The sequence below is a fragment of the Akebia trifoliata genome, chromosome 10 (genome assembly GCF_017979445.1).
Source record: "Akebia trifoliata isolate Shusen 1 chromosome 10, ASM1797944v1, whole genome shotgun sequence".
Lineage (NCBI taxonomy): Eukaryota > Viridiplantae > Streptophyta > Magnoliopsida > Ranunculales > Lardizabalaceae > Akebia > Akebia trifoliata.
Window position 1 is genome coordinate 18,476,071 of NC_141384.1, and position 14,651 is coordinate 18,490,721.

General features: G+C 35.8%; 1 protein-coding gene across 1 annotated transcript; it reads left to right on the plus strand.

Moving 5' to 3' along the window:
- Positions 1–10,641: 10,641 nt before the first annotated feature.
- On the plus strand, positions 10,642–14,346 carry LOC147393214 (brassinosteroid-related acyltransferase 1-like). The gene is made up of 3 exons (XM_086454930.1): positions 10,642–11,170; positions 11,309–11,797; positions 13,690–14,346. Exons 1-3 carry the CDS (start codon positions 10,721–10,723, stop codon positions 14,188–14,190), a joined length of 1,440 nt encoding a protein of 479 aa, XP_086311056.1. The 5' UTR covers positions 10,642–10,720; the 3' UTR covers positions 14,191–14,346.
- Positions 14,347–14,651: the final 305 nt, after the last annotated feature.

Below are 14,651 nucleotides of genomic sequence, written 5' to 3' on the forward strand. Positions count from 1 at the left end.
GATTCTAAGTGTACAAACTTACTAAATCGGGTATAAAAATAGCAATGATTCTAGGTGTGCGTAATTTCTAAATCGAGCTTGCCAATGTAAAAGAAAAAAAACCTTAGAAATCAAGGACTAAGAAAAAGTTAGAGAAATCGGGAAAGAACCACTCGCAAACTTTCAGCTTCTTCACATATTCTACGCTCATCATTAAGAATACAAAGTGTTCAAGTAAGGGATTATCGGATTAGGCAATTGTAAAATGGGGTGTCTACACTCTAGTCTTAGGGTAAGTGAGATAAGGCTAAACTAATAATGGTCTGTAGGTATGTGAGGGATCATGCCAAACTAAGAATGGTCCAAGGGTATGTAGGGGACTAGGTCAAGTCAAAATTAGTCCTTGGGTAAGTGAACGTCAAAGACAAACTAAAAATGGTCCATAGGTATTGTAGAAGATTTTTTGGGTCTTTTACTCCTCGAGATTTATACTATTGATGATGTTTTGATCATCAAATTCCATGTTAACTTATCACTTTCTTTAGTTGTCTTATTTTCTTGAACTTTATTTTCTGATCGTCTTCTCCATTGATTTCACTTAAAAAGACACAAGTATGGTACCGATCAAAGGACCTCCAACAATCAAGTTAGTGCTTGATAGAAAATACAAAACAAAGATAAGAGTTTAGAAGTAGAGAATTATGAGGTGTTGTGTCTTGCGTTGCAATTAAAAGTTTCCATATTTATAAATTTGGCTTATTAATATAGATCATGTAATCACTTCTCATGTTGTCCAGTATTAATGACTTTAGTGCCATAATTGTCTTAAAACCTCACTCCTTATCATTTTTGTAACTGATATGAAGAGTGACATTTATTTTGTAACTGCTTCAACTCGGTGTCTACTCAAATCTTTAAGTTGATTCAATCGTGTTATGTGCCAAAGATTTATTCTAACAACAATATTCTTGTGTAATATTTTATGACTATTTTTCCATTTGAAGGCACTTGAGTAGTTTTTGGAATGGAATTCATAGGTTCGAGTTAAAGTAATATTTGATGGTGTTGAACTATTAAAAGGAGTTGGTTTTTTCGTGGGCTTCAAAATTTATATAATGCAAATATGGAATCAATATGTACTTGATTTTGAAAACCTTAGTGTCCTAAGTCTATTAATCATGCTTATCAACATACGGGCTCATAGGTGATTTTTCAGATACCCATTCTTCAAATCTCGAAGTATCCACATCTTAGGTTAGTGAAGGGGTGGATGTTTTCCTCCCCGTCAACCAAAATAACAATTTCAAGGGCTTGAGAGTATCAGTATCCAAGGTTAATTTTTGAAGAAGGGAAGGGGATGCTTGTATAAGATGGGTTGTGAAGTGCTTGTACATTTTGAAAAAACATATCAATCCTTACATCTTAGGTTGTACAAAAAATATAAGAAAACATAAAAAATAAACGCTACAATCATTCTCCACAAAATAAAATAAACTTGAACAAGAAACATGAGAACGTTAGAAATGAGATAAAAATAAAAAATAAAAAAATGAAAGCACATATTTTTCTTGAAAATGATCAAATTGAAAAAGGGTCGGACTTACTAATCCCAGTGGAGTCGCCAACTGTAGCTATGCGATTTTCGAGTTTGAAGATCACTACTACTTAGATTTGGAGTTGCCACCATTTTTTTAGAAAAATGTATGAATGGACACTCGAAAAATAATTTTAAAAAATTATTCTTTTGTTAGTGACTCTTGTATGGATAAATGTACTAATCTACTTAAGATCTAGGTAAGAAGGTCCATTTTAGAAAATAAGAAAGGTGTTAGGCACCCTATTTCCTTCACCTTAGGTGGCAACCTTAAAAGTTGGTCATTTTCGAAAATAAAAAGGAAAATCAATAAAATCCAGTTTTATGCCCTTGAGTGTGAGGGACTTCAATTTCGACCTTGACCAATGAGGGTTTCCTTATCAAGGAAGAGCCCCTATGATGATCAATGCCTTAAGAAATACAAGTTTTTAAAATGTGGGCTTGTTAGTTTAGGGTCCATTTTCAAAAGTAAAAAGCCCAATGCCTTAGCCTTGAAAATGATTTTGTGGTGAGTGTAAAAGTGTAGGAATTTTTAAGAAATATTTCTTTTAAATGGTTTTCAACTTTATCCTTTCGGTTGAGCTAAAGCCTAATCTACTTGGAGTAAAGGGGTATCCATTACATCTTAAGGTCGATTTAATCAAAAAATAAATAAATGGGATAAGAAATAGAAAAAGGTAAAATAGAAGGGAGAGAAAGGGGTGATGTATTATTTCTTTTTCTTTGTCTTCACCCTACCTTGTTCTTGATTCAATCTTCTTTTTTGTGTTCTCCTCTTGATCTTCAAAATGTTAGCTTCCTAACTTTAAAATTTTGAACTTTGAGAGTAAAAACAAAAGGTATTTTGGTGTATAGATTGAGATTGTGTGAGAAATGAATTTTAGAAAATTGAGTAGGGATTTAAAAATATTTTAAAAGGATTGAGAAAGAGTTGGGAGGTGAAAAAGTTCTTAGAGTTGAGAAAGATAAGAGATGAGAGATGAGAGAGTTGAAGATTGAGAGGATGAGGGATTTGAGGAGAATGGTGGGCTTTAATAGAATCTTTAGGTGATTTTTAAAGGTAGAAAGGGGTGAAAATAAAAAATCAATGGTAAATGACTTGGGGTTGGTGGATGAGGTGTAGTGAATTTATCGTTAGGGGAAGGTAAATTTGGCAAAAGCAATTGAAATGGGTTGCTTAACTAATATGGGTAGGATCTATCAACCCATATGGGTTGAGTGTTTAGTGAGGTTAATGGGTGTGGGTGTTGGTTAGAAGAATTATTATGTAAAGGGGGTAGGTATTTTGATTTTGGGAGGGTAAAGGATATGGTGACATATGACAAAGAGTATTGGGATGTGAGTTAGGTGAGTGAATTAAGGAAAATGGGTGTAGGTGTTGCTTGTGGTAAGATTTGGAAAAAATGATGGGGCTAGGTTATGACATGGGGTATGGGAATAATGATGGAGATGATGAGAATGGTTTCTTTTAGGAGGTTGGTTGTGGGGGTGACATGTGTCGCTCTTGATGATCATTGAATTTTTGTGGTGATTGGTTAAAATTATAAATATGGGTTTGACTTTGGTAGAGATTTGATTTAAGATGGGGTTTTCTGTATGTTGGGCTTATGATTGATTTGTGGTTTAAGTCAAGTTGGGTTAGGGGATGAGTTGGACTTGGTTTAGGGTTAGAGTTTGGTTGAAATTGGTTTAGGTTAAGGTTAGATGGAATTGATTTAGGTTAGGATTAAGGTATTCTTTGTTGGCTTGTAATGGGCTTAAGGCTTGATGGTGGGTTGGAGTGAGAGGACTTAAGGTTTGGAAAAAAAACTTTTTAGAATATAAGTTTACCGGAACTTTGGGGCTCTTATTCGAATTGAAAAACAATACTTTTGAGGGTTTGGGCCCTTAGGCCCTTTTTGAATTTAAAACACAATTTTTGGCTCATTTTTGCACGGGGCCCGTTCAAATTGGAGTGTTTATAGATAGAACCAAGTTAGTGTTGCTCTATGTAAACTTGAAGGGAATTCTCGACAAAGAAGAGCAACATTTCCTTCTTCTAGAGCTATCACTTGTTTGTAATGGTATAGATGCTCTATAAGGTCGATGGTCTCATTGTAAAGATTAAACTTAGGAATAGAGTATTTTCCTAATATCTCTTCTACCATGATCATCATTGTGAATTGTAAATCTTTCAAATCTCTAATCGCTAATCATGCGACTTGTTAAGTTGATTTTTCCTTTTCAAGAGGCATCAGAACATTTAACTATTCTTTCTACGTCTTCAACATCGAATCTAGTTCATTACGGTTAATGAACTCGTCATTATGTTCTCTTCCTACATCCGATTGCTCCACCTCTAGATGATTTGTTTTTTTTTTTTTTTCACCACAACTACTCACTCCATGTTAAGGACAAGTAGTCCTGTTCTCTAGAGGTAAGTTATTCTCACCTCTAGATTGTATACCTAGGTTAGGCACGCTATTTGCTTCTTGAGGGTTTTCTACCCCTTGATCATTGAGTTGGATTTGTAATTTGTCATTCTCTTGGCGCAGAGCCATTATCATTTCTTATTGTTCTTGCATCTAGTTTTGAACCGTAAAAAACTTTTTTTGCAGAGCTTGAAGAATTTCTTCCTGAGTCCGTGGTTGATTAGAGGTATTGGCCATTATGGAGGGTGGATAAAAAAAGAATGAAAGGTTTCTTGAATCGTAAAGTTAACTCTTTACTTGTGTGAGATCACCAAAGAAGTATGTCCTACTAGTTTGACTTAAGCTAAAAAATAGCTATCTCATTAGGGACTAAAAGTTTTCTTAGTTTAAAGCACTACTAGCAAAGCAGGCCTCTAGATTTATCATGTACAATGTGTGTACTATGTTATGAAGGCTTTTGGTTTGTGGGATACATGGGTTTGTTTTCTGTATCCCACATGTATCCCACAAACGGTGCCAAAAAAGTATAGAAGATTTTTGAATCTTCCACTACTTGAGATTTGTACTATTAATGATGATTTGATTCTCGAATTCCTCGCTATCATATCACTTTCTTCAATCGTCTTCTCTATTAATCTCACTGGAAGAGACATCAATGTGTTACCGACCAAAGACACTCCAACGATCAAGTTAGTGCTTGATAGAAAATGTAGAGCAAAGAGAAGAAATTTAGAAACATAAAATTGTGAGGTGTTGTGCCTTAGGTTTAAGTGGTAGAAGTCTTTATATTTATAGAGTTGGCTCAATAATGCAGAGCATATAACCACTTCACATATTGTCCAATATTAATGGTCCAAATGCAAAACAAATAGAAGAAGTTTAGAAACATAGAATTGTGAGGTGTTGTGCCTTGGGTTGGAGTGGGAGAAGTCTCCATATTTATAGAGTTAGCTCATTAATACAGAGTATGTAACCACTTCCCATGTTATCCAGTATTAATGGTCCATATTGTCATAATGGTTTTAAAACTCCACACCTCTTGGTTCATAAGAGCAACTTCAACCAGTCTCTATATCTCTATATTTAGAGATAGACAACCTAGCTCCAACCGGTCTCTTAATTTTTGACACACCCTCTAAATCACTATTCAAGTCTTTAGAATTGAAGAAGAAGCAAAAAAAATAGAGATGGTTTCTATTTCACTATTCATTTTGTACAAATACCAATTATGTCCCCATCAATTAACATAAATGCCATTCTTAATTCCCTTTTTCAATAAAAATATGTTTTAAATATAATTTTTGTCCCTTACTTATTTTTAATTGTTATTATTCAATATTTTTAATTTGTTTATTAAATATTTATAAAAATATTTTAAAACTCAGATTTAATCAATTGTTCAACCAAATTCTACACAAAATTATAATAAAAAATAAGTTTGATCATGAATATTCAAATTTTATTTTTTGAATTTGTAATAAAAAAATTTATTTATTTTTAATATTTAACTTGGGGGTGTAACAGCTAAAGTTGGGTTTTCAATAGCAATTTTTCTTTTCCTTTTTTAATATTTAGTTTGAGTTGTAACAAGTAAAGTTGGGTTCCCAATAACAAACCTTATATATATAACTTGGGGTGTAATAAGTAATGTTGGGTTGCCAATAGTAAGTGTATCATTTTTTATTATGTGAATAGTGAATTAGAGACATGAATAGTGACTTAGAGGTTGGGATCTGTTGGAGTTCATTTAGGTTCAGAGGAGAGAATAATCTCTATAATGAGAGAATATGCCAAAATAGAGACAAAAAATAGAGATACCCGTTGGAGTTGCTCTAATGGCCTTAAAGCTCCACTTCTCATGGGTTTTGTATCTAATATGATGAGTGCCTTTTATTTTATAACTATTTCAACTCGGTGGCTACTCAATTCCTTAAGTTGACTTAGTCGTGTAATGTACCTTAGATTTATTCTGAAAACAATATTCTTATATAACATTCGATGATAATTTTTCCCTTTGGCAATACTTGAGTAGCTTTTGGAATGGAATTCATAGGTCAGAGTTAACATAATATTTGATGGTGTTGAACTATTAAAAGGAGTTGGTTTCTTGAGGAAGCCAAATTACTTTTGGATGATGTTGCAAGGTCTCAACTCCCTAAAGGGGCCGATCCTCCTTTGGATAAAATAATAAAAGGTCAGCTCCTTAAGGAGGCTGAATATCATTTGGGCGAATTGCAAGGGGTTGGTTCCTTGAGGACTCCGAACCTCATTTGGGTGTAATAGAGAGGGGTTAGCTCCTTGAGGAGGCCGAACCTCCTTGGGATGTTATAGCAAGGGGCCGGCTCCTTGAAGAGGCCGAACCTCCTTTGGATGAGATAACAAGGGGTCAGCTGAAAATAACAAGGGGTTGGCTTTTATGGAGGCTGAACCACCCTAGTCGCAAATTAATAAGGGGCCGACTACTATGGAGGTTGAACCACCTTAAGTGTAAATTAACAAGGGGTCGAGTATGAGAGGAAGGGGAAGAAGGCATGAGCATAAATGGAATCGAGTGTGAGAGGGAGGGGAAGAAAACATGAGCATGGGGTCGAGCCTTCTAAGGTTGAAGAGAGAGAGGGGGGTTGGGTCCTTGAGGAGGCCGAACCACCTAAGGTTTGAGAGAGAGAGAGAGAGAGGTTGGCTCCTTGAGGAGTCCGAAGCACTTAAGGATTGGAAAGAGAGGGGTCGATTGCTATAGTAAAGCCGAACGGCCTATGTGTAGAAGGAAGAGGGGTCGGCTCCCATAGGGGGACAAATCACCTATTTGATTGAATGGGTGTAGGGTCGGTCCCTCATGGGGGTCGAATCCTTTGATGCTCGGTTTCTATGGGTCAGCTCCCTCGAGGGGCCGAATCTTTTGATTCATCCGAATGGTCCGGATCAGATTAATTTGGTTGGGTTGGACTGGATCCAATTGAATCAATTTAGTTACTTTTCTAATCCCTTCCTACATGTACGTGAGGGACCAGGCCTAAAATAAAATTTAGAGGGCTTTTTGAAGTCTGGGGTCTTTCTTGCAATGCCTTTGGGATTTTGAAAGAAAATTGGGCCAAGCCTTGTCCCGTGGTTCTTTTAGCTTTGGGCCAGGCAATTTGGAGTGTCTGCACTTACGAGTAATATGGACGGAATAATGACTATAGGCCAGAAAAGGCCGACGTCAATGGATTTTTTGGATTAAATTTTCTGTTTATGGTAATATTTTATTCTTATGTATATATTTTGGGATATTTTCCAACTTTATTTTATATGATCACTAAGTTTAATTTATTTTAGACAATCCTTTATCTTATTTTTATTTTATGGGTATAAGATTTTCTTCTGGGATAGAAAATGGTGATTTTCTTTTATAATGCATCAGCAGCGTCTAATTTTAATTGGACTCTATGAGCAAAGATGTACGGGTAGCGTTCAATGGCAAACTTTTTGGCAAAACATTTTTCAAAACATGAGTTAGAAGTTTTGGAATGGGCTGATTTTTGGTAAGGATGATCTCTACGGTGAGGAGATCATCCTCACCAAAAATCAGCCCATTCCAAAACTTCTAACCCATGTTTACAAGCTGAAAAATCGTGGACCGTCCATTTTTTGTAAACTGTTTTTGATGGGGTTAGAAGTTTTGGAATGGGCTGATTTTTGGTGATGATGATCTCCTCACCGTAGAGATCATCCTCACCAAAAATCAGCCCATTCCAAAACCTCTAACCCATGTTTTGAGAAATGTTTTGCCAAAAAGTTAGCCATTGAACGCCCCCCAAGATGTACAATTGTAATCCAACTTCAAGGTGCACAGGGCACTTAATTTTTATATCAGAGAGAGGCATATCAAATATGGCTCATTATGAAAGGAGGAAAGTCAAAAACTACCATGCATGTATCTTAGGACTTAATTTGAACGAGGAAAAGATCACTATGTATCATGCATGATACATGGACCACATCATGCATGATACATACATGGACAACATGTAAGCAGGTATATATGTATGTATGTAGGTATAAAATTATGCATATATATATATATATATATATATATATGTGCTATATTAGAAACAACAAAGCTATTCACTAGAAGACGTGGAGGAGAATACATTCCATTGAGGTTTATTTATTGGCAAAGAAAGATAGTATGCACACTAAAGGGTGGAGAGGGTAGAAAGAGGGAGAAAAAGAGACCAGAAAATGGGGCAAATGCTGGGGAAAAGGAGACCAGAAGACAAAAGTTGGACTTCACTTGCACGCATGCCAACCTCCACACCAACATTGTCCAACCCTCTTTCCTTTTTTCTTTACTGATGCCTCTAAAAGAAAGAAAAAACCCTAACACCCTCTCTCTCTTTCTCTCTCTCTCTACTATACTATAGTGTAGTGGAGTATTAATACACGCCAAGCTGTTCTTTCAACAAATACATCTCCTTTGATGCTCCAATCACCTCCTACCCCAGCTATGCTTTTCCCTTGAAAAATCAAAACATCTTTCAATGCCAGTGCCTAATGGTGTGGGTTTTGTTTTCAAGACTTTAAATACCTTTATATATTGTAAATTAAAAAATATATATATATGAGTAGCTTTATTAACATTGAACCAAACCCTTTCCCCTTATCTATTAAAGATAATAAAATCAGCTTTCACCATTATTTGTGTCATAGGTAACATTATCATCCATATGGACAGTAGTTCAAGTGGGTCAGTCTACAGGCAGCTGATTATCTCACCAAGATTGGAGCAGTTTGTGAGAATTTTAGTTTAATTATAGGAGAGCAATCTATTTTCCTCCACAGTATCCTTTGCAATGAACTATGTTGTAATGACTTATTTGCCATTGATCTCAGAGGGTCCCTTCAACTTCAGCTTATCGACCAAAAAAACTGGGTCATACTTATAGCAAAAGCAACAACTAGCCATTGATCTCAGGGGGTCCCTTGGACCCCAGATTATCGACCAAAGAAAAAATTGGGTCCCCACTACTAACAGCAAAGGCAACAATAAAACAACCCAAGTAGGTCTTATCTATCATTTTAAATGGTTTCATAATCATTGTGTCAATAATCTCCAGATTTTTTTAAAATTAGGAAAAAAATTGGCAAGCAAGCAGTTGTCTAATTAATTCATTGAACTAATCAGTAATTCATGGAATTATTTGGGCAATTGTTGAGTAAAAAAAAGTGGTTTTTTTATATTGAATCATCCCTAACCTTCACTTCTTTCATCTCTTGAACTCCCGTAATTCATCAATTTTATCGGTTAAAAATAAAATTTTATAGAGATATTTACGAAAACGTGACCATCTTTTGTTCAATTTACAATTTCGGCTCGCTGTTCATTTTAATTACCAAAACAAGAACAGTAACGATACAAGAACGGTAACGATATCAGAGGTTTTAAAGTGACAATTTCACAGGTTTAAAGTGACAATCTTGCAGCTTTCAACTGACTATACTGTGGCTTTCCCTACTTTCAGCGAGATTGTCAGTATACAAACTAGTAAGATTGTCACCTTTTTTTTTTTTTTTTCTATCTTTCTTTCTTTTTTTATTTTTTATTTTTTTTTTTGGGGTGGGGGGTGGGGGGGCCTGCAATTAATTCACACATATTTTGGTAATTAAAATGAACAATTATTCAGAATCGTAATTTATCAAATCTGGCTCATGAAATGGTAATTTACCCCATTTTTATAATCTCAATTTTTTTTTTCTTTTTCTGTATCTATTTCTAGTCACTTCCAATTGCCCGTAGTAATACTAATAATAATTGTGGTATATGAACTTAGTTACTATGCTCATAATTAGTGAAATTAGAATCTTACCAAATGGTTCCCATTCTCTTTATGGAATTTTCCCAAAACATGATGAAGTTTTGACTAAAATCTGATTCCAGGTCACTATTCATTTTACTATCCAAAAAGTGAACTTCCGAGATCGCAGCTCGAAAGTGACAATCTCACTAGTTATAAAAGTGACCATCTTGCAGGTTAGCTATTTTTAACGAGATCGTTGCTATATAACAAGCAAAATTATCACTTTAAACCAGCGAGATATCATCACTTGAAAAACCTGCAATCTCGTAAGTTCACGTTTTGAGAATTAAAATGAATTTCGTCATATTCCACTCACAAAATGATAATTTACCCCTTTCTTTACATCTATACCTGCAATCTCGTAAGTTCACGTTTTGAGAATTAAAATGAATTTCGTCATATTCCACTCACAAAATGATAATTATCGTCTTCTAGTATTGTTCCTTCAACCCCAGCTTTCCAATGAAAAAAAAAATTCTTCTCCAATTCGACAATATTTACAACAGTAGTACTACTTAATACTTATAATGCACAAAAAACATTTAGATTTGAAACGTATTATGAATGTTTGATTAGATAGTCCACATCCTTCATTGGTTGTTCGGGTGGGTCCCACACAATTAACGTGTCGGTCAACTATTGAATGGCTTGGCTATGGTCCACGATGGACTAGTAGGGTCAACTTCATTCCATTGTGGAATCAGACCTTCAAGTAGGCAATTTTTTAAATTTAATAGAAACAGTACCATGCAAGGCATTAGTAATCAGAGAATCTCCTAGCCATTATAAATAAATATTTAAAGAAAACGTTTGTTCCTAGGCATCCAACCTTCTCCCTTATATTTCAACCCTTCCCTCTCTCAAGGCCAAACTTGAGTGCAAGTCCAACAGCAAAAAAATTCATGGCCGCTCAACAGGATAATTATCCCATGGTTTCTGTAACAAAGATGGTGTCAGTTTACCCCAAATCTTTGCATCCTCAAATACGCCTAAATCTCTCCAATTTAGACAGACAGTGCCAAGTGCTTATGTACTTGGTGTTATTCTATAACCCATCTCATCATCTTCAACAAACTCTCTCCGTTAAATCGCTCTTCGGTAGCTTGAAAACAGGTTTGGAAGAGACCTTGTCGGTTTGGTACCCGGCAGCCGCAAGGCTTACTTTGAACCCTAATGATGGAAAACTTGATCTCTTGTGTGATAATTCTGGTGCAATTCTAGTTGAAGCAGTGAGTAAGGTGAAGATCTCAGAGCTTGGAGATCTGTCTCAATACAATGAATTCTTTGAAAACCTGATTTTTAAGCCTGTTTTCAATGGAAACTTCTCTGAGATGCCTCTAGTTGTTGCTCAGGTGATTACACTTATAATTTTTGGTTTTTTTTAAACAAAAAGAAAGGTAGAAAAGATAATAAATGCAAATTCTCAAGATTTTACGCTAGTTTTTGGAACTAAAACATTTTGTTCTTTCTTGCAATGATGTAATGTTTAGGTAACAAAGTTTGGGTGTGGAGGGTATGCTGTTGGCGTCGGCACAAGCCACTCTTTATTCGATGGACCATCAACCTTCAATTTTTTAACTTCATGGGCTTCTAAGGCTGCCATGAGAACAGATGGAGGTCTCGAACTCAATGAACCAGTACATGAGAGAGGTCGATTATTAGTTGGGCACAGACGAACACAAAACCAAATTAATAAATTTAGTAATAATCAGAGCCCCGTGACAAGGGTTGCAGCCTTTGACCATCTACACAAATTGATAGAACAAGGGGCTTCGGATCGGTGTCTTGATCCGATAGGGAAGCATGGAGGGTCCAAGTTCTTTGAGACGAGGTGCCAAAATCAGGGGAATTATGTCCTGAAGACCTTTCGTGTAAGCGGTCTAATGATAGAGGTCTTGAAGAGGAAAATCTCTGGCATAAAGAATGGTAGTGGTCGTTCATGTTCCTCCTTTGAGGTGGTTTCTGCCCACCTGTGGAAGGTATACTTTCTAACTTTCATGCACATAGACAAATTAAACATGCACGTATATATAAGAAATACCAATATGTCTCCAACCCTCCAACCCACACACCCACAATGGACCATTGGACACGAACACAATTTTAAACCTACGAATCGATAAACAAAGATTAGGTTTTGTGCATCCAAACATACTTCCCTAGTTCTTATCAACAGGCATATATACGTTCCTGAGTACTTGTAGTTGTACCTATTGATACATAAACACATCCCTTGATTCAATTCCTATTCAAACTAAACCCTCCAACATCTAAAGAAATCTTGAAGTTTGTTAAAAAAACTTGAGTTTTTTTTTTTTTTTTGAAACAATGATTTTGAAGATTATCAACTACACTGGATATTTCACAAGATGATCAACATATAGAAATTAAAGAAACGAATTAGAGGAGTAATTTCCACTCATTTCTTATTCTAGCAACAGGAATACTAGAATTAAGGGCTTGCCCTTTGTAATTTAGTCTTTCTTCATAGAAAATTTTCTTACTTAGCAAAAACAGACAGGAATGCTAGAAAGAAGCACATTAGCAAGGCGCTGATGGACAGATTCAACCGGGTAAAAAGGCAAGAAAGAACACACACACACCACCACCAACATCTATTTTAACAGGTGGATTCTATTTGTGAGTGTGAAAACCTAGACTAAACCATGAAAGCAACAATATAAAAGAACATAGCAAAATTTATTGTTGTTGGGCAGTGCATATGCCCACTGATAAGACAAGACAGATTCACCAACTCCGAGAAAGAAATGACAAATTAAGATATCTCTCAAATCTTCGAACCCTGAAACCCTAGTTTCCTTGTTAGGTTCCACTCTCCCGTAACCCTAAAATGATTTACAATTACTTATATTTTTTGTTATAAGAAAATGAATTAGTGGTTAGTAATCAGTTCGGTAAAGTCAGGTTTTGAACCCAGGTTGTGATATCAACACTCACATACTTTAACCAACTTAGCAAGCTGGCACATTCAGTTACTATTATTAGATATATATATACCCCAAATAAGAAATACCTTTCTCCATGTGACCCCCAATTTGGGTATTGTATGGTATACCTCTGGTGATCAATCATGAACTAGATTTAAGACATCTATCACAACACAAATGTCTTAAAGGTGTAGATGTGAGAGCATTCGTCTATTACCATTTTATTAGGCTTTCTTTAGTGGTTGAAATCCATTTTATTAGACCTATAGATAATAATAAATTATTTTTTGTGATTGTAAGGAAGCTATTTCAGCTTTTGTACAAGATTTCTCAGCGTAATGGTTGAGCATTAACTATTTTTAATTGCAAGTGTGAAGCCTTTTACAAATAGAACAACTCCAATGTAGCAATAACTGAATAGGATTCTATACGACATTCAAGATCACAAATACTTAAAACCAAGAAGTTCCACTGCAAGAAAGATGAGGATGTCAAGCTCGATCTTCTACACGTTTAATCACTTGGCTCTAATACCATGAAAAAACTGAAGAAGAAAAAGAAGTGAGATTTCTAGTGCGCAAGCCGAGATTAATTAAGAGGGGAGTGATAAAATATAATCCACTAGAAATTACTGAAAACAAACAACCAAAACTTCCTATACAATGAAGTTCAACATAATATAATATTGACCCGAACCAAATCAATACTAGTGAAAGAAGTGTTCATTATAACAGCAACAAAGGGAGCTTTAGGGACTTCAGCAGTTGCCCAAAAGAGTGGAAATATATACCAGGATGTCGTTAGTAGCATAGACAAGAAGGGATGTTGTTCTTAGCCCAATCTCCATAAAAACATGGTCAAATTAACATATAACTTGTAATACTCGAAGTGTTATACTGCATTGTCTTCTTTTGTTACTTCAGGCAAGGACCAAAGCCTTGGGAGTGAGGAAGGAGAGAATGGTGTGCCTGCAATTTGCAGTTGATGCAAGGGACAAGATGGTTCCACCATTATCTAGAGGATTTAGTGGAAATGCCTATGTATTGGCTTCCATAGGTTGTACTGCAGGAGAACTAGATGAACAAAGCCATGAAGACATAATTGAGAAGATTAAAGAAGCCAAGAGATCTGTGAATGAGGACTATGTGAGTGCTTATATTGAGGCACTGGAAGCTCCACGGCCTAGCACTCTCCCTCCAATGAGAGAGCTAACACTGGTTTCCGATTTGACGAGGATGCCATTCCATAGAGTGAATTTCGGACATGGGGAAGCAACTTATGCATCTCCTTTGGTCCCTCCACTTAGACAGGTTGCATACTTCATGCAGAGCCCAAATGAATCTAGTGGCGTTGATCTCAGGATTGGTTTGCTTCCCCAAGACATCCATGCTTTCACTCACTACTTCCTCACCCAGCTGCAATGAAACTCATTAGCAGCCGAACACATTGATGTTGGTTTCTCTTTTTTTTTTTCTTAGGTCAGTGCTAAAGATGATAAAAAAAAAAAAAAGAGCCCAACAACCTACTACTGTATTTGTCGAAGATCATCCCAAGACTCACAAATTGATTGTAATAAGTTTGATCTCTAAATGGGAAAAGGACTTAAATATGCAATTGTTAAATGAACCAGTTCAAATACTTGCATAAAGGGCTCTCATTGTAAGTAAGAAATCAGCAATCCTTGGGAGGTTGAGGGTTACTAATTAATGGATTGTTACATCAAATAGGATATGGAATGGACACAATGTGAAAAAAGCCCAAATTTGATGGCCTTAGGCCTTCAAATTTCATAAAATTCGATAAATCAAGGGGTTGAATTTTTCATTGTCAAAATTTTTTTGACGGGTCGAAACTGTCAAATTAATGAAGGATGAGAGAAATTCAA